Source organism: Rousettus aegyptiacus, unplaced genomic scaffold (assembly GCF_014176215.1).
Source record: "Rousettus aegyptiacus isolate mRouAeg1 unplaced genomic scaffold, mRouAeg1.p scaffold_m13_p_17, whole genome shotgun sequence".
NCBI lineage: Eukaryota > Metazoa > Chordata > Mammalia > Chiroptera > Pteropodidae > Rousettus > Rousettus aegyptiacus.
Window position 1 is genome coordinate 17,154,052 of NW_023416292.1, and position 27,377 is coordinate 17,181,428.

Genomic DNA, 27,377 nt, shown 5'->3' on the forward strand with positions numbered 1-27,377 from the left:
ACCCTCTAGTTGATCCTTAAACAATGAAGGTTTGAACTGTATGGGTCAATTGAACCGGGTGAGTTAACTGAAAAAATTTTGTGCATAAGTAGACCTGGGCATTGTAAACCCATGTTGTTCAAGCATCAACTTCACCAGGGGGCCTAACTATGATCATTATAAGTAGGATAATTCCAAATGTTTGAGTCAGTTCAGAGCCAGGGTTCCCAAGACCCAAACCAATGAAAATCACATAAGTCTAAGAAAGACCTGTTAAAGGAGTCACCTTGTTAAGCCATCTGTCTTGCTCAGTGGTCTTACGATTGAGTTTCAACGTCCACAGAAGTGTTAATGCAGGTTCCACAGGTGGCACTGGCCACAGCACAGCACCTTCCTGCTCGGCTAGAAGAGAATCAAGGGCCCTCCTATTCTTAAAACCAACTTTGGCCAAAGAACGTAAGGATTTGGGGGCAGCTGTTGTTTCAACAGCAGATTCTGTGGTATTTTTAAGAGTCAGGGAGAGGTTCCATATCATAACCTCATTTACATCCTAACCAGGGAAGTGAGGTCCTGCCCAAGGAAGCGAGTCTTGACTCCTGAGCACCTCCTGGTAGCTTCGTTCTAAGTCGATGCTGCAGATTCAGGGGAGTTGACTCGTGAAAAGTCTCTGTGTATTTGTGAATGGTTCGTGAGAAAATTTAAGGGCGGTCTTTGTTCTCAGTGATTCCAGATAGGAAGGGGGAGAAAATATATCAGTTTAGAGAGTCATCCATAGCCAGGTGTTTGAGGAAACTAGAAGGATTTGGTATCCATTTCGGTGTCCAGGGTCATAACAAAACCCCAAAGACAATTAGCAGGACTAGAATCTAATTAATCTACAAAGGTGCAAACATAGTTTTTCTCTCTACTGTCATCCCAATTTTTTAAATCAAAGATAATTACAGTCAAATTAATTTATTGACAATAAGCTTAGCCTGATTATTTATGTAAATGCAGCAAGAATAGTGATTGACCATGTAAGCTCTATTTAAGACCGCTTTGCTGGAACTTCTCATAAGGACTCTCAGATTGAACTCTTGAAAGCCTCTGGAGTCCGGGAAGCCAAGGCAAGGACTCACCATCAGATTTTACCTTCAATACCTGTAGTTAGGGTGAATCTCTTCTCTCAAGGTCCCCAAAATATCCTGAGGTTCCTGGGCCTGCCGGGAAATGACCTTTCTTACTCACTTGGTGAAGGCCACCGACACTGTAAGCAGAACAACAGGTGGATTTATCCAATGAGCGTTATCGGCTTCATACAGTCAACCTTATTAGTTCCTTAAAGCTGTCCGGTCATATCTGATGCTTACGCACATCGCTCTCAAAATGTGACATTCCAGTCAAAGCCATGATAATATAGTCAGTGTGTCCAATTGTGTCCTGTTACAAGGAGAATGGATTTTCACTGAACTTACGCAAATAATTATACTGCCATGAATAGAATACTCAAGAGTTTCTGAATTCTGGAGGGATCAGGTAGGAAGAGAAAGTCAGTGTTTCATCTTTGTTTACAAAGGTATACTTAACTCTAAGTCATAGATAGCTTAAGATAAAAGCTTTTCTTAAATCTGGAAAAACAAAACATTGAGGACACAGCAATGTTTCAGACGAAAAGTCACAAAAATGTGCTGATCGTCCTCAGTTCGTTCAGTTCCAGGTAATTAACACTTATTCTGCTTGAATCCAGTTTTTCCATTAGTTCTGGAAATTCTTACCCAGTTTTGTTTTATGATCTCAAAGTTATCGGAAACCTGTACTTGTCAGAGTCCTTCCCATGAATCTTCCTGAAGATGAAGCACTTTTATAGGAATAGTTTTGCAAAAGCATCAGAGTGAAACGATAATCATCTGTATATGTCAAAAGACTTAAAAATGGCCATAGTTAAAACAATCGACAGGGAAATTTGGTTATTTATTTAGCATACAATATTTTAAGAAATAACTAGGATTATGACCGATAGCATTTTATTTTCTAGGGCCAGAATTTTTGCAATACCTACAAGCCTTTTAAGATGAAAAGGCAAAGTTAATTGCTAAAAAGGATAGACAGACTTTGAATTCTTTCTAAAGCTGAATTTCTGGTTTTGCAAAGATTTGTAGGGTGATTATAATTGATATCATTTATACCCTAAATGATATCATGGGGCTAAACTGCCTATCTTACTACATTATTATTAATTTGGTTCTTTACATCAGGGAGAAGATTTGCAACTGAGATGGAAATCAGAAAATCAGCTTTGTCTTTGGACTGGTTTCCCCCCTTCCCCCCACCCCCCCGGGTATATTTAACTTAGGGGAGAAGGCCTAAAATAATTCCTGTCAGGCTGTGAATATCAGCTTCCAATTTGGCTAGATTTCTGATCGTAGAGTTATTAAATCTTTTCAGATATCTTGTCAGATTTAAGCTGGGGCAAAGAGTAAATATTTCTGGCAATATTAGATAACCTCGAAGACCCAAGAGGCAACCCCCAATAGAGTGCAAAAGATACTCTCTTTACACGATTTAGAGACGGCCCCAAAGATTCATAAGCAGTGGCCTGGATTTTCAAAAGAAGGGACAATGTGAAGTCTTTTTATTATTTTCCTTTCTCTGCCGGGCTCAACAGACAGACACCGGGAGAGCTGCTGACTCTGGTAAGAATCCTCACCGTTAGCCAGCCTTGGCCAGCTTTTCCCAGGATCCCATTTGCTGGCTCTGAGTGAGATATAAAGTAGAGAGCGTAGCTCCAGCATCTACCAAAATTTGGCCAGTTTTAAAATTACTTTTAGTTTTAGTTTCTCCTTCGCCCTGTAAGGGAATTACGTACAGATCGCTATTTGCTGGAGAATCCGTTGGAGTCGAGTCAGCTCTGGGAGGGGTCTCTGTGGGGGTCCTCCTCCAAGGGCAGATATGAGAGGCCATTTGAGGTGATGTGGACAAATCTGCATAGGCCCTTTGAGGACAACCTCTCTTCCAGTGCCCCAGCTGATTGATTACAACTGAGAAATCTGTCACTGGGCCAGGGTTTTAATGGTGGACCCCTGGGAGGATGTGATGTGGGGGGCCCAGGGATGTTAAGTTCCTGGCCTCGAAGAGCTTGCAGCTGTAACCGCTTTTGTTTACTATCTTGTATCTTTAAATGTTTATTAGCCTTTTGCAACAAATTTTTTAGTGAAGCTATTTTGGAATTTTGAAGCCTTATAAAGCGAGCTGCTTCTGTGTACCAGTAAAAATAGGCATTGCGTTCTGTTTGTTTGATGTGGGAACCCTTGTTTTCAAGTGCACGTTTTAAATGAGTGATCTTGTCTAATTGGAACATTCCCCAGCATGGCCATTGTAATTCTAGGTAGTTTTTAGTAAGACTTTGCCATTTTTATAGATAACTACAGCTTCCGGAACCACAGTTTTTTGACATAAAAGAAGCAGGTGTGCTGAAGGCGGCGTGCTCTACTTTTTTTAAATGGAAGGATCCCATTTTTCCTATCGATTATCTATCAATCAGTCTATTGATCTATCGATCAATCTAATGTCTCATCTGTTTTAGTTAAAAGCCAAGCTAATACCTAAAAGAGATGTGCCACTGGGTTAGGAATTGCGTGATGTTTTACAGTGGACCTCATTGCATAGTACCTTTTTTGAGGTTGGCCAGTGATTTAGTGTCAATCTAAAGTAATCTGCGACCAACTTATCCTAACGTGGGGGTCTCTGGGTTAGGTGGCGAGTGCTCTTAACATTTCAATGCTCAGCCCACTGCCCGCCAGTTTTTGTGGCTTTGTGGCTTTCGAGATGCCCGTTAGCAGTAGCTAACGATAGCCATAGCTGATGATAACAAGCACTAATCTACACAAAACGAGACAGACCAACATGAGCTTTCACACACCGACAGCAGCCAGGAGAGGTCACAGCAGCCTGGCCAAAAGAAGTCCCTGTGCCCGTCACCAGCAGTTGCCAAGACAGAACTGGGGACTAGAGAAAGGACTGAACCAGCAGACTCCAAAGAAGAGGGACCGCAGACTGATTCCACCAGCAGTTCCCAGTCTCTAGAACCTAGAGACAGAGCCGAGGGCTGGGGTTTTCCAGTCAAGTGGGAATTGTGGCCTGAGCCAAGGGCTGGGGCCAGGGTTCTGGTAGCACCGTCTGTTCTTTGGGCTGGCTGACCTGCCCTGGGTCAGGAAGCCAATGACACCAGGCGCTCCATGCACAGACTGTGGAGTTCAGAACCGGGAGGCGCTTACCCGTGGCCTTTGGAAATGGTGAGAAAGACGGAGCGCTCAGAAGGCTTCGCAGGTGCCATGCCCGCGTTCTGCGTCATTCCCAAAGCTGTCGGAGGTCCCCTTTGGTTCCATCGCTGCCACCAAATCTGTTAAAAACCAAAATTCAACTGAATACATTTAAAGATCAAATTGGCTTTATTTGATCATTCATGAATCGGGCAGCATCTCATGTTAGCAGGTAGAAACGAGCTCTGAGGAGCTGTACAAAATGGAAGACTATAGGCAGAAGGAGGCGGGGTAAGGAAGTTATTCCAGCCAAGAGTGATCGTTTCAGGAAGGTCATCATCCTTTGGGAGGAGCAGGGGTCTGTTAGGCAGATGACCTCGTTCGTGCTGACTAGGTAATTCCAGGTGCACTGCTCAAAGCTTGCATTTCTGGGAGAAGCTGAAACTGTTCTTCGGTTAGGTGTTAAGTTTTGGTTTGCTGACGGTGAGCTTTGCGCAAGTGACTCCATTTTGGGCCTGTTGTTTCTTTTTTTAACAGTGATAACGAGGTCTTACACAGATTAGTCTGCAGGAAAGGACTGGGCTGACCATTGCAGGAAGCACACAGCTGTCATTTTAACCCCGCCTGCGTCTGCCCTTTCACTTCTCTTTGATCTCAGCCACCCCCCCACCCCCCCCGCCCCTCGCCATGTCCCTCCTGGCGGACCTGCCCATTTTAATTCACGACTATCTTGCTAAGTGTCTGACGGCACGCTCACTGGATTGGCCTCGTGTGCCAGTCTTGAATGGGCATGTGTAGCATAGTAACCCTCTGTGAAAGCCCTTGTGGGTGGATCTTAGAGCAAAACAAGTATAAGTGGAGTTTTATCAGCGATATCCGAAAGTGTTCAATTTGCTAAGGCGCGTTAGAGAAGTGTACAGGTATAACTTGGACCACGTTCCTCATTGTGACTGGGCAGATTTCTAGACTTACGGCTCCTGAATTCTGAAGACTTTTAAACATCTGGAGTCATTTAAAGGTACTGTTTGCTTTACTCTGTCAAGGACTATTGCTCAATTTTAGAATTCATTTGAGCAATACTAATCATGGCACTAATAAACACAGTATTGATGATGATGATGATGGTGATGATGATGATGATGATGATGTTGATGGTCAGTGGTGTTTACTTATATGCCAGATGATGCTAAGCGCTTTACTTATATTATCCTGGGGTTGAGATTTGCAAAGTGAAAGAATGGGCGTTGAAATAGAGGAAAGGAACAGTAGTAGCCTTGAAGCCAGGAGCTCTAGGATTCTCCACCCGCCCACCCCAATTTCAGTATTTCCCGACTGGTGAACTTGTTCGAGTTGTTGACTTCCGGAATTCCTTATCTGTAAAGTGGAGCTATAAATACCCACATCAGAGGGTCGTTGAGGAGCAAGTTGGCTCCTGAGTGGTGAAAGGGCTTCTTAGCAGAGCCGGTGCATAATAGGCATGTCATTACTCATTAAGCCGAATCATAGATGCCAACGGAAATACAACCGGATGAGGAATAATTAGAAATGAAGACGAATCCAGACAGTTTAGGACACGCAATGGGCTCTTCTCCTTCTGTGAGTCATTTATAGGTGATATTTTGTCGTCATCGACTTCGTTTTCCATCCATTTCATAAGGTGAGAGCCATAAAGGAGACCTCGCTGAACTAGTTCAGGATCAGAGAATTGTAACAGACACTCAACTCACTGACGATGAAAGCCTAGAGTCCCAGAGAGGATTCGGGATGAACGGGGTTTCACTGGACACCTGTTCACAGAAAGCAGCGCCCCGGCTTTCTGAGCCCCAGGTGTGTGCACGGCCTCCAACGCTACACTGCAGGGGAGCCCCCCCCCCCCCCACTGACCCACGGTCCTACAGAGCTCAAATCAGAATTCCAATCGTGAAAGCATGGACTTCACAATGCCTTATTCTCATAACGCTGCATGCAGTGATCCGTAAATACATATTTTAACATTACGGAGTTTAAATATTATTACAAACCTTACTTGATGTCAGATTTTGTTAAATGCATGCCGTTATCTCAATTTACAAAGGTCAGCCGGGTGGCGGTGGAGAATAGAACTAGATGTATTTAAAATTTTTCTTACCAGTACATCTATGGCTCAGATAACCCTGTCTTTTTCAGAGAGCTTTGGGTTTTTTCCACCCGCTTTCAAATGACACTTTAATGAGTATCATGTGGATAAACTCTTTGCAGAGGTTTGAAAAGACCCCGAGAAACATTGTGGCGGGAACAAGCAAACGATTTTGGGTGAAATCACAAGCCATTCGAATGCCTCCTCATCTCCCTGGTTGTGTCAGAACCTTCTGGCTGCATCTTCCCCCACAGGAATGTTTTCATCTCCATGGCTAGGTAAATAGAACGTTCGCCGAGTTGCTTGATTGCTATTCATGCGAGCGCAGAGTGACCTACTTCCAGCAGCATCCATAGAAAGCTTCGCTGCTTTCCATCAGGCCGGGTCTGAAAAGCTGCCCTGTGCTTTCCGGAGCTCCTGCCCACACCTGCCTCCGAGACGACACGCTACGGGCCACCGAGGGCCCTCGTTCCTCTCTCTGACGTCACTCCTACTTTCTGTGTCGGTCCATTTTAGTCCATCTCCAACCTCTCCTGGAAAGGAGAAGTGGTGGGTGGGCAGCTTTAAAGGATGTGAGCGTGTCTGATTTTTCGAGTAGAGCTCTAAAAAAAGGACGTTGGAGAAGGGTTGCAGAGAGAAATCAGGTGAAGTTTTTGTTTGTGTGTTTGTCTAATTGAGACTACGCTTGTCCACGTAAACAGCTAAATAACTCATAGGAAACCATTCAGAGGCATCTGTATGGGAACAATGCTTTTGAATTGGGACCACTGATTGGCGTACCCAGAGGTCACTGTCATGCACTTCAGCACAGCCCATCCTTACGCTATAAATTGATAGGCTGGACTGAGCTGGAAGCATTCCAAACTCCGAGAGGAAAGTGTGATTCGAAAAACTTCCACAGGGACTTTGATCCACTTGGCAGAAACATACTCAGCCTGTACCTGATTTGGGGTCTAACCGGAGCCAAGTGTCATGTGTGGTTTTGTGCCGTTGAAACTGTGATTTGTGCTGGGGAGTCCTGGGAGAGAGCTTCTAGTCCAGTCACTAGAAAAGTGAGCTTCAGAGAGATGGCAGAGCCTTGTTCTCCCCGCTTCCCGCCCGGCGCCCCAGTTAACCTGCCATTCTGATTCTCTTCAGCGGCTCATTAATGCTCTAGGCCCTTTTGTTTTTGCCATTGAGAGCAAATGTCACCGAGCAGGAGAAAGAGAAATTTAATTCCCCTTCTCCTGGTCACGAGTAGAAATTTCGATTCCAAATCTCAGCAAGTCAGAAAAGTTCTAGTTACTTGAAAAAGGCAGCTCTGCGTTTCTGCCAGGTGAGAGATTCTCGAAACTCGAAGCCATCTCGCTATAAAGCTTTGCTCACACGGTTCTGTGGCCATCGCGCAAGCCCCTTGGGAGGCCGGGGAGCAAGAACGAGATGGTGTGCGACAAGCGGTGAGTTGAATCGAGGAGCCACAGCGAGAATTCCGCTCCCAGCTGGACTCTGAACATCTTCACAAAAGGGTTTCCTGGCCATGCTGTCCACCATTTTGTTGTGTTGTTAGCCGGGTCTGTAGACAGACAAACTTCAGGCAAACCCTCATGTTCCGGGCACCTGTGCTGATTGAATTCAGCCCTAGTGGGGCCCCTTGTCTTACGTGGCTCTCACTCTGGGAGCTCCATACCCAACAGCCCCCGTGGTGAGCAGTGTGGAGGCCCAGCCAACTCGACCCAAGGCATGTTGTTCCTCTGGCCATTCTCCCTTCCTCACGTCTTCTGACTTTGTCCTTTCTCTCTGCCTCCTTCTCCTTCGTCTGCTTTTCATCTGTCCCTCATCTTCCTTCACAGATGGCCAGGACACTAATGTGCTGCTGTCATTATGTTTATGAAACACGTTGAGGTCCACAGAGGCTGTCGATCCAGAGACGTTAAAGCTTTGAGTCACGTTTGATACCAGGGTAAAGATTTGCAGGGTAATTAGTGATCCTCTACTGTTATTAACCTCTGACTTAAGCAGGTTATTTTCTTACGAAGGTGTTGAAAGGCAATGCCACCGTTAATGGTTTTAGTTGGAAGACCATAATGAAGCCATGTGGGAAACTAGACCTACCATCAATATCTTTCAAACTCTTGAATTAAAGTTGAGGGAAAAGGAAAATAAAAAAAAAAAGAATTGAAGAAAAGGGTGTAATTCTATCGCAGGTCTACCTTTGGTGACCTTAATGACGGTCCCTGATGGACAAGACCCATTTGTTATTCTTGGTTTGGGGCAGTTGGCTTATCGCTACTAAATTTCTGAGCTCGTTGCCCGGGGAAACTCTGGGGAACCCTCTCAGAAGCCATTTTAGGATTAACAGCAAGTTTGAAGTCTGGATCTAAGCAAAGTCTTCTGATCATAATGGCCATCAGAGGGGAGGGCCACCCTCAACCTTGAAAGACTGTGGGGTCAGTTCATCAGGTGCCCTCAAGATGAGTCTGAAAAGCGGCATGTTAATGCCACTTCCTGGCTTGCTCTCTCCACCTGCGCCACCTCATTCTGCTCAGTTGGATTCAGCTTGAAACTCAGCCTTGCCGGGAGTGAGAAGGGGCCCAAACGCTAGAACTGCTCCAAGCCACTCTAAGTTAATCAGCGAATTAAAGGATCTTTGAGAATGTCCCCAGTTCTAGCCCATAGTTGACTTTAAATCGTTAAATACTTCGAAAGGGGGAATCGTGGATCTGGTCCTCGGTGAAGTCATCTTTTGAAACAATTCCGATCCACATATGGTGTGCTGTCTCGGCAGCTCCTTTCTGGGGTTTTCAGCATGAGGGAGACCTCAGGCAGGAGCAAGGCCCTCAGATGGCATGGGAATGTTGTAATGCCTGGGGAAGGTATTTTTGCAGCAAGATTTGGGCGTCTTAAGCTAACCCCACAAAAAGACAGCGCTGCGAGCTAACAGCACACAAGCTAACATTAGAACAATGACTCAGGCCGATTTAAACGTGATTTCATCTCACCCTCCTTCCTGCTGCCTGTCCCCATCCCAGATTATCCTCTAGCGTGACTTTCCCTGCCCGAGTTATCATCATCCAGGTTCTCTGCTCCATGCAGAAGCTCCGAGGTTTCTGCTTTAGAAGCCGCATATCTGTAGCAGCGTGAGTGGAACCTTTCTCACCAGCCTGAGGTCCGGTCTGAGAAATGGGCCTGGCTCTGAAAGGCTCTGACCAACACATCCCCCATCTGTCTTCCCTGTGCTCAGAGAGCAAGGAGAGGTGGAGTACGGGTTGACCTTAAGAGACGATTCGATGCTGTTTGGGACATTGAAATTGTCATCTTTCTAGGTGGTCCCATGAAGCACACCCTTTTGGGCTCAGAACTCTGGATTGTCAGAGTTACGAAAGGATCTTGAAATTCATCTATACAACCCCTCCTCATACAGATGAGAAAACTCACCTGGGGGCAGCTCATTGAAGGTTATTCCAGACCCAGGTTTCCTGGGGTCTAGTTCAGAACTTCGATCACTGCAAAAGACCGTGTCAGAGTCACAGGGCCACTGCGATTGGACCCAGTCTGCCAGCTTCTGTCTTGCTGAGTCTTCTCTATCTTTGTAGATCGTGGATTCCTTTGCTTTTCTGCTTCGATAAAACCGCAGGTGATATCCCCTGGCTCCAAACTCCTTAAACTGGTATCTACAACTTTGGCAGTTGGCACCAATCTGCATTTTTAGCCTCACATCCTCCACCCTGAGGCGTAACCCGACCTCCCTGGGTCCTGCAGACGCGCGCTCTCCTGCCGTTCCTTCGTTCCTTCACACACACCGTCCTCTGCGTCCGGAATTGCCTCCCCGCATTTCTTCCCATCGCATCTCTTCCCATAGGCTTATGCCCAGCCAAGTTCCACCCGCTTGCTCAGCACTGCGGTGACTGTGTGGAGGGCTTACTCATGGCCATGTCTTCAGTTTCTTACTACACCAAAAGCTCCTCGAGAGTAGGGACCATGTGGCACAATCGGCCGACTGTGGCAAATATGGTGTGCTCCAAAAAAACATTTGTCATGTGCGAGAATAAATGGCACCCTAGTTTCTGTGTATTCCAGGCAGCGCCAGAATCTCGGAAGGTGCCGAGAGGTGGGAGTTTTGTGTCAGGGACGAACGGACAGGCTCAACGACGGAGCAGCCGTGCCTTCCGGGGCTCTCAGCCCCCAGCGTGGTGACGACGTCGGTGCTCACGCCACCTGTGGCATCTTGAGCCGACCGCATAGGCTCCTGTTGGCGCCTGTTTTTGTTCGGCACGTCTTAGCAAAGGCTCCGTCTGAGCCCCGTCTGCAGCCCTTGGGAGGCCTCGGACGAGAGCGTTTCGTCCCCTCCCTGGTTTGCCTCTCGGAGGTCTCGGGGCGGGCTGGCGCTGGCAAAGCCATTTCCGAGCGTTTCTCCTTGAGGTGGATATATTTGGCTGACGTGCGGACCAACACGATCGTGTCAGTGTTCCAGGCTCCGTCTGGCCTCAGCCCCAGCGGCAGCGAAATTCGCAAGCCCTTCACTGCGCCCTGCGTGGTTTTCCATGGGCCGACCTGGGCCAGGTACAACGCAGGTAAAGTAAGCAGGCTCCTGGTTCGGCATTTTAGTTCTTCCGTGCCAGGTGCTGCCAGGAGAGGGAGAAAAGCCAAGGAGAAAGCCATCTTTTCCTAATTATCTCAAATCTATAAAAGAACAGTGCCCTCATGGGCAGGTGCGGCGCCCGCCTTCCTTTGCCCTTTGCCCTCCATGATGAGTCTGGTGTGGGCGGACTCAGGATGCCCCCTCCGCAGGGTTGGGCATGAATAACCCGCAGAGCGGTTCAGAGGCCTGGCCTGGTGCCGAGGCCATGGCGCTGCGCCCTCAGCCTCCCGGGAACACGCCGTCAGCGCCGTCACCGTACCTGTGCCTTTCCTTGGTGCCGTCGCTCCTGGAACCCTGGAGCAGGACCCTCCTCCTCGTGAAAAGTCTCGGGCTGGCGATGATCACAGGGTTCCTCTCGAGGCTGGTGAAGAGAAAGGTGTTCTGGAATTAGAATGGCAATGGTCACACAACACCGAATGTACTAAAAACCACTGAATTGTGCACTTAGAGAGGGTGAGTTCTGGGGCATGTCAATTATAACTTATTTTTAAATGAAGTCATGCAGTACGAAAACCCTGCACAAAAAGTTAAAAAATCCGTAGCCAAAAAACTCCTAAAAGGATTTCTCAAGTGTTTCCTCTGCGTGTGTGTGTGCGCACACGTGCATGTGTGTGCGCACACATGCTGGGGAGGCAGGTCATCTGCTGTGTGAGTTTTGGTGGAGAGGATCTGGTAGGAGGTCATCTGCTGTGTTCCCTGTTCTGTGTCAGGCCAGGGTGACCTTGGTCTGGGTATTTACGTGTCTTTGCTTTCACAGGTAAAGCAGAGGTAATGAGCCTGACCTACTTGCCAAGCATCTCCTGGGAAATAACAATCTGGTTTGTTAAGCGCTTTAGAGTGATGAGGGGCCAGATTCTTTCTGACTAGTTATAGGAAGGGCTGAAATGGCATCGACGTGTGTGGAACAAATCTCAGGCTGGGTTGGGTAGAGCAGGTATGGACGGGAGGCTGGATGCGTGCTGCTCTGGGTGATCGCATGACGCCATTGGGTGCTCCCATAGGAACCGGTAGCGCGGGTGATTCTTCTGTCTGTGTGAGAAGGAAACAGAGTGTGGTTTCTACAGCAATGACAGGAAGAGGCCTCGGGGGAGGAGGGTGTGTTTCTCAGGAGGACTATTCCCAGTGCTTTGATGCGGAGGCCTGGTGAGCAGTCAGAAAGGTGCCGCTGTCCAGGACAGTTGGTGGCTGGAGGTGACCTGTGGTGTGGCTGCGCTGGTCCACATGGGCGGGCGCCCTCAGACGCACGCCCAAGGGTTCCTCTTCACCTGGAAATCGCGAAATCTTCCTCAGTGGGACGGTAAACAGGAAGCCAGTGTCACTCCCTCATCAGGCCGTGCCCGTGGAAAACCAGGACCAGGATGCAGGGGACTTGGCACACTCACATCCTCTGCCCACAGCAGCTTCCTGGATACTTGTGACAATGACTTCCTAGAGCACGGGCGGCTCACAAGCCCATCACTCATTGGGATGAACGAGTCCCCTCGGCGATTAGGGAGCAGGGCCAAGGACGAGAGGAAGTCTGGTCACCTCGGCCGTGCTACCCGCTGGACCTCCTTCACACGCCCTGGTCCATGGCCCGAGACAGGAGATCATGTCGGTGTCTTTCAGGCACCGGCTGATGACCTGTGGCTCACACACATTCTTCACTGGAATCACCTTCTGAGAAGGCTGCTTCCCTCCCCTCTTCCACCCTCCACCCATGCAAAATCAGTCTTTCTTTCTTAAATTTTGTCCTGCACATGGTGTAACACTTACCACATCTATCTGAGATGAGGGCCTCATTTAGATTAGTATCTTAGTGGCTAGAACAGTGTCTGCTGTATAATACACACCCAATGTATGTCTGCTAAATTAATGAATAGATAAGTAAATAAATAAAGCAGTACATCATTTGCGCCTTCATACAAATAGTGAAAGATATTTACAAACTCCATAAATATTTAACATTGCTTTCCTCTTTATGGTTGTGGTACTTGATGAGAATACTCTTCTAAATGTATCTTATTAAATCTTTTTTATGTCTATGGAATTTTTTTTTGGTCAAAGGTGATAAATTTTGGGAGAAGGAGCCATGCCTTTAAAAAATGAATTTTCATAAAGCAAAGCTTTCATAAAGCCAGTGTGTGTTCAGCATAATATTAGTTCCCTAGGGTGCTGATAGTTATTAAGGAAATAGTAGTTTGGGGGCCAAATGAAGTTCGGGAGAGGCCGGGTTCACCAGGTCTCTCTCTCTATTGTGGAATGTCTCAAGGCTTTGACATGATGTTGCTTAGTGTTATGAGCAAGAGCGACACATAGCAACGCACTTCTGCAATAGTATCTTAGCACCAACAGCATGAAGTGTGTCATAGGTTTTCGGTATGTTGTTATTAATTTGATGCTGATAGTACATTGCCCTGGTTTGGAGCCCCGAGAGCAGATGAATGCTTGTGTCTGGGGTAAGGGCCCACTTCTACGCTGCCCTCTCCACATAGACCACCTCTCCTCTGAAAAAAGGAAGAGAAAATTTAAAGGGAGTTAACACATTACTTCACCTGCCACAGCAAGTATCAGGCATTGCCGGTCGACTATGCAGCAAATGTCTGTGTTTTCAGAAATGACCCGTCAGCTCCGGCTGCCCTGCAGTCACCTCCCAGGACTGTTCCCTAAGCGCCAGTTCTCTGCGTAGTAGTTACCAGCTCTCTCCTTGGTAGATTCGCCGGAGTCTAGGAGTAATTGATAGGGAACTCACACTTTCTAATTTACAAGAGGAAAACAACCTTGTATTTACCTCAGGGGGCGATCAGGGTATTCAAACTGTGGATAAAGGATGATGTATTGATCATAGAAATATAGAGATGAACTTGAATTTTTACCCTGGTAGTTTTCTCAATGGGCGAGAGGCAGTTCCCCTAGATTATTGTGGAAAGCCCTGTGGGAAATAATCCTCTTCTTCTCAGGGTCTGTCCCCTTCCCTGAGATTTGGAGCAGCAGTCAGCCTGACCTAACTATAGCTGGACCCCTGTGTTGCCTTCAGCTGACACTGGCCGATTGGTACCAGTGTCTAGGAAGAAGATGAATAAGAAGATTCAGACCGATGCGGTTGGAATTCTGACCTGTGCCTGTGGTGTTTGCCCTCTAGAGATCTCAGGGAACACAGAGGACATCCCTCTGGTGCGCTGGAGGCAGCAGTGGCTGGAGAATGGCACCCTGCTTTTTCATATCCATCACCAAGATGGCGCCCCGAGCCTCCCTGGACAAGACCCAACCCAAGAACCGCAGCACGAGTCGGCAGAGGAGGAGCTGAGGATCCTGCACATCTCAGTCATGGTAAGAGCGGCACAGCCTCAGCCTCTCGGGCCGGAGCTTGTGTGACCTTGACATTGAGAGTCTTGGTGCGTAGATAGAGCTCTGTGAGACCCAATGCCATAATGGCCATTGATGGGAAATGCCTCTGTCTGTGGCCTACGTAAAAGTTGCCTAGAGAAGAACAAAGACTTGAAGTAACTTATACAAACACGCCATCAACAATATCAGATGAGGGCAGTGGATTGTCTTAGAAAGGAGTGATTCACCTAGTAGATCAGAATATCTCATAGTCGTTGCTCAATAAATGTTTGCCGAATGACCGGATTGCTAAGTTGCTTGCTGCTGCCAAGCCCGCTTCTCTTTTCTCCCACCTGGGAGAAAGTTAGCAGCAGTCAGCCTGACCTAGCTGTAGCTGGACCCTGGCTTTCTCTTTTCTTATAATAAAGGCCATATCAATAGATACCAGTCCCTGCTTGTAGCCCAGCTTAGACACATCCACATTGCTCCTCCAATTCTGAAATTATTTAAAAGATTAGAAGATTCCAATTAGAAGATTCTTCCTCAAAAAAATTAGAAGAGTCTTCCTAAAATTCTAGGAACTCGTGTTTTAGAATCTCACTAGAAAGAGCTACAGTGGCAGTCAGGGGTTTGGTCCGTGGTGTTTTGTTCACCGATGTACCCTTAGCACTTAGTGCAATGCATTCACATAGTTAATGCTTACTGAATATCTTTGGGAAAAAAATGAATGAATTTTCCAGTAGAGAGAGAAAATAGCTGTCTCATGTGGTATTTCATGTGTTATTATTAATGTTGGTAATACGGTCCATCTGCTCCTACGTTGAGGCTTGACTGGTTAGTCATGGGCCATATGCAGGGAGGGCGTGGGCTAGTTCACTGCTAGCAAACTCCACTGAGAACCAGTCTAGGTCCCCGCCCAATCTCTGATAAACTCTCAGAAGGTGAGCCTTTCGTTTCTTCCTCAACCAGTGTCCCCATGAAAAACTGGCTTGATAGATTACCTATACCTGCATATAGGATACTTTATTTAAACTATATGGTCAACAAAAGCGTTTTCGTACGGCAGACGGGAAGCCTCGGTGTCCGGGTATCCTGGGAGGCAGACGGGCGACTGGGGTTGCTGTGCCTCATCCTTACACATCCATCGAGGTTTCTAACGCGGGCGCTGCACAACCCGTGCATCTGTAACCAAAGGCCAGCGCTTCCTCTCTCAGAGGAGCTTGTCTTCAGCGCGGTTTGCAGTTTCCAGAGAGCGGTCACATCAGGCCCACGGGCCAGACCCGCCCTGACGTTGACCGAGGTGATCGATATCGAGGCCGTATTGTCTTCATATTTATAACGCAGTCTGGTTGAAAAGAAGGACGCAGTGGTGGCCTTCGTGTATCAGGAGACGTGTGTGGCGGGGCTGGGGCAGTGTCGCGAGGGTCCACACAAGCACAGCTATCCCGGTGGCTGCCTCACATCTTGGCTGTAGCGGGACCCCTGCTGTCCGTCCTCAGAACGAGCCACTCCAGGAAGTTCTCTAGAGAAGTGTGTGCGTCTGTGTGTGCGCGTGCATGTGTACTCGGTTGTGGGGGTGGGCTGCAGCGAGGATGGGAATACGCTGATCGAGGATGCCGGCGGAAGTGAGGACGAGGCTGTACCCTTAAAACACAGCCGCCCCTGTGAGAAGCCCTACGTTACAGATGTTTTTCTTCTTTCGAGACACCCCTGGGCAGGGATTAATGGACGGTGTACACCAAAATGGAAAGATAAGGAAAGCCAGCTCTAGACCTGTGTCTTAGATCTTCCCTTCAGAGGCTACTGGTCACTCACGGCAGTCCATCAATGACTTTTCCATTTTCCAAATAAATGGCGGTTATTATCCTTTCAGCTTCATTTAAACTGTGTTATTTTCAGAGAGGCCAGAGGAGGCAGTGGTTAAAAGGGCATGGGCTAAGGTAGACCATGGACAAGTCTTGTGTTTGTCTCTGGCTTAGCCTCTGGGATGTGGATAGGCCCACATTTCCCTGAAAAACTTAGGAAGCCTTCGACTTCTGCAGGAGACTAGGGCCCCCATGGTGAGCTCCCTCCTGTCCTCATCGGAGACGGTGCAGACAGTGGCGTCGTCTGCAGCCCAGCCTGCCGTCTTGCCTTTCCTCTTTCCTGTCCCGTTTCCCGCTCCACCACACAGCCTCGCACACTGCCTCTCCTACCCGTAAGAGTCTACCCTAGCAACAGCTCCAAAGTCTGAAGCTGGGAATCTGCCCTCAGCTCAGAAATCAAGCCTGAAGGCCTCCTATTTGAAGCTGTGGTTCCTGGAGTTTCTTATGGCTGCTTCTTAAGAGAATCAGAGATGGTAGGCTTTATCTGATACACTTTATACCATGTCCTTTGGCGGTAGGTAGGCAGCCATCTGAGGCGTCCAGAATGCGTGCGTTCTAAGTGTGAGGAGATAGCAAATCCTTTGACTAATAACAGTGCTGGGTAGCGAAATGCACTCGAACACAATCTTACTACCCAGACCTTGTTGGTTATGAGATGACAATAGCGGGGCTATTTTTCATTAACTATAATGATCACTATTGATACAGTTCAGTTGGGACCCAATTAGCATAACTCAAAAAAGAGGAAAGTTAAGGCGATTATCAAAACACGAATACACCCAACCTTTTCTCTCTTGTTAAGAAAATGTATATTTAAAAGCTTAACTGATTATCCTAAGTATTTCTATTATGTGCTCAGGGAATTAATGATTCTATGAAAACCTTAAAGTTTGCATTTCTCTCGTTTTGTATTTATACTTTTCTCATCCATCTTTCCTCAATGCAGGAACCACTGTTTACTTTTATATTTTGCATTTGCCATGTTTTGTTTTAAACCCAAATGAGAGAACGAGAAGCAAAGGAAAATGTTTTTTTGTATCCTTATGACATTGTATGAATGGAAATGAGTCCTCTCTTCCACCATGCCTAGTATAAATATACCATCAGCAAGATCATGGGCTTGCACAAAACCAATACCTCAGCTGGGAACTTGGCAATTTAAAGCTTTGAAAAACCTTTTGCTTTTCTTATTTTTCAATCACGCCCTAAAATTTTTGAACCATTTTTTTCCAAAGAGATACTATTCTTCCCTGCGTAGCATAATTGGATTTTCCTCCTGAAATCCTGTATCATTGCTTCAAGGGTCAAATGATGTATTTTCACCTCCTGCATGATTCAAACTTGGCTGAGGAGATTTATTTCAAATTTTGCAAGATAATTGACATTTAAAACTACAAAGTACACAAGGATACTCTTTTTCAAACTCTTTAACAAGTGAAAGAAAAATCATCAAATGAAAATTGAAGTGTGAGTTTAAACCAGAAGTCAATGAATTCTTCAGTAATAAACAAATTGTTTATTCTATAGATCAGGTTTTAATATGGCTTTTCATCACATATTCAGACTGTGTAGATGTAAATTTCTATATTTTACTTTTGCTGGTTTACCATAGATCTACATTTTTCTTCTTAAAGCATATAAAAGAATTTAATGATATATAATAAAATGGTAATGTATCATCTACATATTTCACCTTTGTAATTAAACATGGCTGTGTTAATAGACTTCCTATATGCATATAGGTTGCTTAAATGGATTTTTCACAGCTAAGAGCCTTTCAAAAATGCTTCAGTTCGATATACATTTTGAAGTGATAATTCCGAGTGGTAGATAGTCTCTTTCCTCCTTCAGGCTTCTTAGGCACAATTCACAACTGTGGGAAGAAAATAATCTTTGAGCATTGGTCTCTCTCCCTGAGGATGGGAATAGAGCTCACCAATCAGACGCGGGTGCCGCTCAGGACCACCAGCTCCCCATGTGGAGCGCATTGGCCAGCATGTGCAAGTCCACAGGGCCTTCTGCTGCTGGCTTCTCCGGTGTCCCCAGGCTCTCTGTTTCTGGGAGCCTCAGGCGAGCCCAAGACACACAGTTTTCTTTAGAGAGAAACAATCAAGAGAATAAGGTTCGAGGACAAAAGAGACCACGGGTGCTGTTTCAGAGTCCCGGAGCAAAGTAACTAGAATGGCCACATTAGGGAAGTTCCAGTCTGGGACTTTGGGACTGAAGTTTGGCACTGAAGCCCACAGAACACGCAGGGGAGCCTCTAGGACCGTGTTCCCAAGACTGCAAACAACTCGGTGCCCAAGGACCAATCCCTGCTCCCTGTTACATTTTATTTATATCTATCTATCTATCTATCTATCTATCTATCTATCTATCTATCTATCTGCCTGTCTATCTTTCTTTCTTTCTATCTATCTATCTATCTATCTATCTATCTATCTATCTATTTTTTATTTTTAATTTGAACGCAGCCCCGAGCATCACGTGTTGCCTGGCTTGAAGCTGTCTTCATTTCACTGCTGAAGCTCAGCCACTTCTAGGGCGGAGAACAGCAGTTCTGAGCGTGGTCATCACTGTGTGCCACCCAGATCATCAAGTACTTATTGTTTGTGGGCACAGGGGAGAGCGCTAGATACTTTTTTTTTTCTGTCAGCATCTTTTGCCTTCAGAAAATCCGTTACAATGATTCATGAGCAACTTCATTCATCAGGGTCACTTTTACATCTTACTCGTCAATTGATATGCCCCACTTCATCATGGCCGAGCCCTCTGACCTTTAAGAAACAAATGGAGAAGTTTAGACGTGCCCTGTGTTACCACAAAGGACGGAACTAGAGTAATAAACTGAAAAGTACGAAAAGACAGATCCTGATTCAGCGCAAGGAACTTTTCTAGCAATTCAAGCCATCCGTCATGGGGCCAGACTGACTTACTGGTCAGACTGTCCACCTGCCAGTCGTCACTGTGTTCTCTGCCTTCCATCAGGAAAACGGTGGGCAGTTCCTAAAATAAACAGCAAGATCCCTGAAAACGAAAGCTCTTTGTTCTTGGGATTCTCTCTGAGAGACTTTCTGTGCAACAGACTGGAGGTGCCAGAGCCTTTTTGGAGGCTATTCCAAGTGCCAGGGGAAGGTGTGGCTTGCAAGCCTCCTCACCGGGCACCGTGGTCTGGCTGTGTGTCTCTCGCAGGTGCATGTGAGTCCGTTAGCCATTCAGTTGCTCAGCCGTTCTGTCCTGCTTATGCCCTCTCGCATTCCTGAAGAGTAGGAGCCGAGGTATAATAGAAAGAAACACTGAGGTTAGACTTGGAAGGTGGCCATCGGATCCTGGCTTCGCCACTTCAGGTAGTTGGCTGACCCGTTTGGAAGCTGCATTCCCTCATCTGTGACATGGATGCATGGGTTAGGCGTTTTCATTGTAGAGAATGGAGATCCACACGGGCCTTCTCTGTAAGTTTTACTATAGAAATTAATATGGAAGTAAGGGAGACAGGAATCCTCTGATTAAGGGAAAAAAAAAAAAAAAAAAGTCCCCAAAGCAGAATTGCATGGAGCCAGAAGCTGGAAGACTGTGTGGGATCCAGGTCGTCTGGTCAACCCGCAGCCTCTGCAGTGTGTGGCCCTCCCTTTGGTACCTGTTTCTAGTGCCCTGTGGCTGTGCGTTTGTCCCCTTGTGCAGTTTACTCTCTGCATTCCTCCCCGTTCCAATGCCTTTATGTGTCTGTGCTTTCGCTGATCGAGGCACCTCACTGGGACCCTTCCTGACTTCTCTCAGTGTTGCGATGGCCTTAACTCTGTTCCTAGGCTGTCAGATTCCCTGCTTTCCCTCGCCACCCCCTTATTCTTTCTCCTTAGGGAGAGAAGCAGATGGCCGCACCTAGTTGCCATAGTTCCTGTGTGTTCAGAGCTTTTCTTGTCGTGTTATCCCATAGGTGGGTAAAACCCTAACCTTCTCCTGTTGGCTGTCGTTGTGAGGAGATTGGCTTCTGTGGCACAGAAAATAAGCTCTCCTGCTCCTGGCATAGCCAGGAACTAGTTCCCTAGCAGAGCTGAGAAGCCATGATTCCATGGCTTCCTTGTGCAGTACAACAGGCATACTGCAATCTACCTTGTAGAGATTGAGGAGAATCGAAGGATAACTGTCACCACCACCGTCATCGTTATCACCATCACCACCACCATCATCATCATCATCATCGTCGACATCATCAGCATCATCAACTCATTTTGTGCTGACTATGCACCAGGCACGATTCTAAGTACCTTCAGTATGTAGCAGCTTATTTTTTATTTTTACCACACTGCCACCAGATAAGGCTCCTTATTATCTCATTTTACAGGCGGAGGGACCAAGGGCCAGATAAGATAAATAACTTACCTAAAGTTAAACGACGCTCAGGTCGCAGAGCCAGGGTTTGAGGCGAGGCAGTCGGCAGCGTCCAGACCCTGTTCTCTGGGAAGCGCGCAGCTCATGCCCTGGCCCGTGGCGAGTGCCCAGCGTGTAACCCGCACGTGCCCTCCCACCCGCTTTTGTTGTTTCGACTTCTGTCTGCCGAGGCTTACCTGACACTTTTCCCCATTTTCACTTCAAAACTCATAACCGTGTGAGCACTAGGACCCACAACCGAGGGGAAAACACAGATATTTCTTTCTGGAGCTCCACCAGGCAGCTAACCCCAAAAGCTCAGATTCTGTTCAGCTCGGCTAACCCCACCTGCTAACTCTGAGTTCAGCCACGCCACCTCGCAGCTGCCAGTGGGCTCATTGGCAGGGAAGGGAAGAGGGCAGTTGGGGACTTCCAACTCTAAAATTGTGAAAGTCATGTAACAAGAAACTTAGGCTTCTTTATATACCTACTTTCGCACTTGCGGAGTAAATTTCTAGAAACTAAAAAAAAGCATTTTAAAAGTGTTATTGACTTATCGATCTAAAAGAATCATTGGCTCATTTCTTCATTTAGATATCGATTCTTTCGTTTAACAACATCTGTCAGACTTCAGGTGCTTTTTCTTTAGCTACCAAGGAGATAGAAAATTAATAGTACGAGACTCCGCTTTCGAGGAACATTCAGTCGCATTACTGATACTTAACATTCGAGGATGGCGTTTGGCAGAAGAGGAGCCTGGTGGAATGTGCCGTCTTTTCTGTTCCGTTCTCTTCTCTACGTCCCTTTGACAGTTCTGCTCTTCCGTTTCCTGAAGCTCGCAGAGGCCTGACGTCACCCCTACTTTTCCAGATGTCAGGGAAAGTAGCCAAGAGGCCACATTTTCACAAGGATACTAATGTTTTTTTTTTTTTTTAACAACTTGATGTAATATTCTGTTCAACAATTTAACTCACTTGATATAGAAGCCAAAGATTTACTTTGAAGTATTTAGTTCCAAAAATCCCTGAAGATCCTTTTGAAACCAGGAGTTATAATCTCTGCAGGGTTTAAGTCAATGTTAAGAGCTGGCAATAGTCATAGTAATGAAGCTATCACTTTACTCACTGTGTTCCAGACAATGTGTGATATTATTTTCATGAGTAATATCAATCAATTCCCATAGTAACTTTGTGAAATTAGATACGAATCCCCTACCCCGCCCCCCTTTTTCAAAAGTGAAACTCTGAGACTTAGAGAAAGCAAGCCTCAGAGTCAAGGTCGCACAGGTGGAGCCAGGATTCAAGACAAGTGCATTTGAATTCAGCCTCCAGTCTGCTGTGAGACTCTGCTGCTTGGCGGCAGCACAGCTGGCCGGTTTCTCCTGTTTTCCGGGCTGTGGGAGCACTTTGTTTCTTTCCGCTAGAGCGGTGGGCATCCTGCACTTGGTGGAGACTGGGAAGGCACACAGAGAACTGGATGAGATGAGATCGTGGTGGAGTCTTCAAGCTACTTCAAAAGGCGGAGAGCTGGATTGGGCAAAAAGATCGAGCATTGCAAAGTAGCTTGGAGTTGACTCTGAGCCCAGGTCGTTGGGAAGCCAGTCGGGACTCTTAATCTATGGCATTCAGGTTTAGCGAGATAGTTTATAGCAATTTAAATCCTAGTCCTACCACTTACCTGATTTTCTAGTAACCTTGGATAAATCATTTAATCTCTCTAAACTCACTGTCCTTATCTATAAAATGGGAATAATAATAGATTCTACTTCATAGGCTGTTTTGATGATTAAATGAGATGATTTTCATTGTTTCCTACAATGCCTGGCTTATGGGAAGTGCCCAGTAAACATTAACTAGGGAACTCTTGGGGTGCCATGCAAGCTGCCTGTAACAATTCTGTGGGCAGCGCTTTACCCAGGGGCCCACTTCCTCAGGGAAGCAGAAAAGCAGCTGGGATCATAGCAACCTCGTAGAAGATTCTGGAGGGGCTGTGCCCAGGGAAAAGACCAAGGCAATTAAGGACGTCGGGACGACAGAACGAGCCCATCCCATAGCCGGGGTGCAGTCATGTACATCCAGGGTATTGTTAAGCCACCTCCGTGTCATTGTTTGTAGGGTTTCCTAGCAGCCATGTTATGGTTAAGGATGATAATCCCAGTTACAAGCTTCTCTGGAAGAACTTCACTAATTTATGTTTTAATCAATTCAAATGATGTCATTATGGGAATTTCTTTTCTGCCCAGGTAACCACACATACAAAGGTTGTTATTACATTCACAACAGGGAAAAGAAAGCATGGAATGGTAGGTTCCCAACCAGCAGTGGAGGAAAAACTCAGAGACGCTTATTCCTAATGCTGTTGACTGTCCTCTGGGTCGCGTTGTGTGCCCCTTGCCTTTGCCCCTCTCGAAAGCTTTGCGATTCTCCCACAGACCTGATGTTTGTCTTTAAATATGACCTCAAACTCAAACCATGGACTCTGGTTGGATTCAGTAGATGTGGCCAGCTACTTATGCCCATAGAGAGAACACTAGCATGGGTCATGGCAGGACATTGGGCCAGGGCTCGGCGAAGGGCCAAATGGTAAACATTTTCAGCTTCGCAGGCCATATGAGCCCTGTTGCAGCTGCCCAGCTCTTGCCAGTGCAGTGCCAAAGCAGCCATACATGGTATGTAAGTGAATGGGTATGGCCCCATGTTCCAATAAAACTTTATTTATAAAAACAGCCAGTGGGCCATATTTCACCTAGAGGCCATAGACTGCTGCCCCCGATCTAGTACTTTCCCCTCATTTTGTCTGCAGAGCCCAACAGAGACTAAAATCCAACAACTTGGTAGAAGCAATAGCATCCTGTTTGCAGTGTAAAGACAACAGTTTGCTGGTTCTCGATAGACTCCTATAGATTGATCAGGCATTGACAAAGATTATCCTTGCTACAAATTCAAGGCACGTGGTATTCACCATCTCAGGTGACATTAGCCTCTCCTGACAGGTACTAAAGGTTTAGTGAAGACAAAATTCAATGAAAACAAAAGAAGGGCAGACTTGATAAGAGAAGTATAAACAAGATACCAATTAGCAAATATGCTTCCTTTTCCTTCCCTGTAAGGCTGATGACTTCTGCTTGGTTTCAGCCGTGACATACACAGTAGACTTTTATGAAAGACCTGCATGTGTTGAAACAGCCCCTTAAAGTGAAATACTCACAGACGTGTACACACGGGAGTCGCATTGTGCCAGATGTGTCGTGATAAGGTTGGCCAGTGTGGGACTGATATGTAAGGGCATTTAGACTTAGCGCTGGCTCTCCGTCTTGCTGATGAGGCTGACGGTGCACAGAGCATTTTAAGACCTTGCCTCGTAAAATCAGCCGTGACTCTCAATTTTCCTCTAGTTCATTAAAAGTCTTGCCTGTATGTACGGCTTATGTCAGTAGCCCTCTTCAAGGTTGTGTAGAGGTCTCTTTGGTGCATCTGGGGAGGTCAGGAGCTTCTTAATGCTGCCTTGCTATTTATGATTCTCTTGATCCCTCTATCTCTGCCACTGGTACCCTCGAATAGCAATGGAGATGAGTCAAGTAGCCTTCTAGCTCAGGATGACTCAGATGCTCAGTTGATTGGCACATCAGACTAATGCTGACAGCAGTGGGTGCTTCAGGGAGCAGGAACTGGGACCCTCTGGGCTCTGGCTCCCACTTGCCAAGTTTGAAGGTAAACGGAAGGTGAACTTAAGGTGAGTTATTCAGCCGTAGTACCGCAAAGAAGGCAGGGCTGTACGAGGTCCCTAGGGGAGATCCGACACCAGGTGTTTATTGAAGAATTCAGCCTTTTCTTTCCTCCCTTCCTGTGTCTTGTCTGAGGAAGATCATGAAGGGCTTTAGGACTAAGACACATAGCATTTTGGATTTATGAGTGAACGTGTCAGAATTTGGCATTTATGGGCCTTAGATGCATTATTACGAAGTGAGAAAAGTTGCCACAGAGAAGAAACTCGGAGAGGCTCCGCATCCCCAGTGATGTGACGACACCCTCCTTTATTTCTTTTTATTCCCTAAATATCATGGAGTGTATATACATCCAAGCCACCGTCCCCAGGATTTCCGCTGGCTCGTCAGTCCGCAGCCCCAGCTCACCTCCATGCTCCGCCGATCGGGGCAGGCGCCCGGGCATCCAAGGCCCCCGGCCTCTCCAGGGCGGGGCTCCCTGCCTTGGGCTCCACCTGAGGTCGGGATGAGACAGCACCAACATGTCCCTGCCAGGGCTCCGCTCAGAGTTTCTGCAGAAGAGGGATGCAGGCAGGGGAGCCAGCTGGACCTACCTGGACCGCACTTTCTCTTCCTTTCCCAGTAGTGATCGAAACTGGGCCAAGGAAGCCAGTGGCCTCCTGCTGGATGGGGCCGCTGAATCAGAGTCGGAGGCTTCCTTCAGAGTTTCTCTCCCTTGAAAGTCTGAAACCTGAGGCAGGTGCCTTCACCTTCCCGAGCTTCCATTTTCTCACCTGTAGATGAGTGTTCTCGAACTTCTACACCTTTCTTTTTTCTTTTTTCCTTTTCTATCATATATTTAGACGATCTGTGTTCATGCTTTCCAAATATTTTAATTTAAATTGACTTGCTTTTTCGGATGGAACTCATTTTAGCCATAACTTGGATGAAAATGCCAGCAAATTCATAGGTTCGATGGTGTAGTTTGTTATAGTTTGTTATTTCAATAGAGGTTTGGACAAACAATATTTTATTAAGTAAATAATAAAATGAAAACGTTGTACACTTCCGCCGGCCAATGGCATACCGTCGACCAGAAGCGCACGGGTGGCTTGTGAGAACCCCGCTTTGGGGACCCCAGGCTGAACGACCTTGTAAGCTGCCCCCTACTCTCGCATTCTAGGGACGTAAGGGCAAAGGGCTCGTGGGCCGCCAGCAATCCCTGGTTACAGCAGACTTCAGAGCAATATGTGAAAAAGCTTTGTTCCATTCCCTGCAGAAACTGGGCGTTTTTTTTTTTCTTTCCCGTTTTTTCTTTCCCGTTTATGGTGCACTCGTGTGCCTGGGAGGGAGCTGTCACTTCCCACCAGGCCGATCCCTTGAAAGGAGTTCGATGGCTTTGAGCCCTTTTCCGTGGCCCCGTGGGGCCCCTCTGCGGGCTCCCTGGGCTTTGCTGAACTGCTGACCCAAGCAAGGCCTCTTCTGTTCAGCCCGCTCCACCCTGCACAGTCCCCTTGGGGCTCCCTCGATGTGTCCCCCACCTTTGCTGACGGGACGTGCTCCAGGAGCCTCAGGTTGGAGTGGCCTCCAGACCACGTGAGGCAGTGCAGGCCATGGAAAGGGCCTCACGCTTGGGGCATTTGGCAAGGAGAAATGTCCCGTGGGGTCACCTCCGGAGGACTTCGGGTGCTCTGAGAAGAGGACCTTTATCTCCCTGTCTAAAATGACTCTGGCGAAGCCTGAGGCAGGGCGGGTCCTGGCATGCACAGCACAGCTGAGCGGCGTCTGTGGTTCTTCCTCACCTGACCGCTTCGGTTGCCCTGCGTGCTCTGTTCTCAGGACGACCATTACATCTTAGCGAGAAAAGGCTGCTTTCGAAGGAAAATCCCTGACAGGGAGGTGGACTTCGACTCATCACATAACAGGGCCCGTCCCAGGCTTCCCTTCAGGCGGGCCCCCCGGTTCACAGGCAGCCTCCGCTCAGGGGCAAGGGCGAGCCGATGCCACGTTCCCACCAGGAGCGGGAGGCCCCCCCCAAGGCACAGGAGACTCAGCCGCCCCCCCACCCCCGCCTCCCTCCCCTGCGTGCCCCTTCTGACTTCCTCTGCCTCTTTGATCAAGCTCGGATCTGATGTTCATTTTCACCTGATTTCATCTAATGAAAAAAGTTAGAATGGGAAGTGGGCCATGTAACTATTCCTGCGTGATGCCCTGAGCAGATTCAAAGGGCTGTTTCTGCATCCAGAAATTTTTACCAGCATCTGTGTTCAGCGTTGCCTCCTTACCCAGCTCATCTCCTCCTCCCGGGTTGCTGGGGCTGCAGAGAAAGAACTCTTGAAAGGAAGAAAGACAGTTACTTCACTTGAAAATCATCTGCACAAATAGTGCATTTTATTACTTGAGGACAGAAAGACTTCAGTCTCGCTGTTTATTCTCACCGCCTGGGATCACCCTTTCCGCACCTTCCTGCTCTCTGTCCCTGTCCCTGCCGTGGCCATGGCATTGTCCTCTCATGCCCTCGCTTTGCCTTCCCGTGTACGTATTCGGATCTTATCTACCTTTCGGGTCCTACCTGACATGTCTCCATCTGGCCTCCTTCCCCGAGTTTTCAGCCGGAGACCATCAGTTTTCAGCCAGAGACCATTCCTCCCACTGGGATTCCTATGGCTGAGCCAGAAGGAAAGACTTCTCTGCGGCTCCCTCATGGCTGGTATCTGTTTCCATCCAATGTGTCAGTGTTTTGATGAGCCTTTTCTTCTCTCCTAGACTCTAGCCTCTTAAATGGCAGGGTCTGGTCTGGCTGATGCATCTTTATATTTCTTACAGCTTCCAAGCCCAGCGCTTCATACAAGAAACATCCCCAGTTGGTGTTTGTGAAATGAATATAATTTGTTTGTATTATTTTTTTTTCTCTCTCTCTTGGTCCTTACGACTCTCTCTGTCTCTAGCCATGGCTCCTTTCCAGCAAGCTTCTGACTTACAGATCTATCCGTCTGGATGTCTCTCATGCATGTCAAACAACACGGGTCAAACGAAATGCATCTCTGTCTTTCCAACCACCCTCTACAGCTCTGGTCCTCCGCCTCACTCGGTGGGAGGACCTCACGCAGGGTCACCCAGGCTACGCGACCGCGTGCGTGGTCTCCCTCCGCTCCCTCTCCTTTCTCATTCGGTCTGGCACCAA

General features: G+C 47.3%; 1 protein-coding gene across 2 annotated transcripts in view; it reads left to right on the forward strand.

Annotated features, from left to right (window-relative positions):
* Positions 1-27,377, forward strand: part of ASTN1 (astrotactin 1) — a 244,898-nt gene that overhangs the window by 82,854 nt on the left and 134,667 nt on the right. For both annotated transcript variants that reach the window (XM_016154373.2, XM_016154374.2), the window contains exon 2: positions 14,073-14,260. In XM_016154373.2, the coding sequence (XP_016009859.1) occupies positions 14,073-14,260 (188 nt within the window). The remainder of the gene's footprint in view (positions 1-14,072; positions 14,261-27,377) is intronic.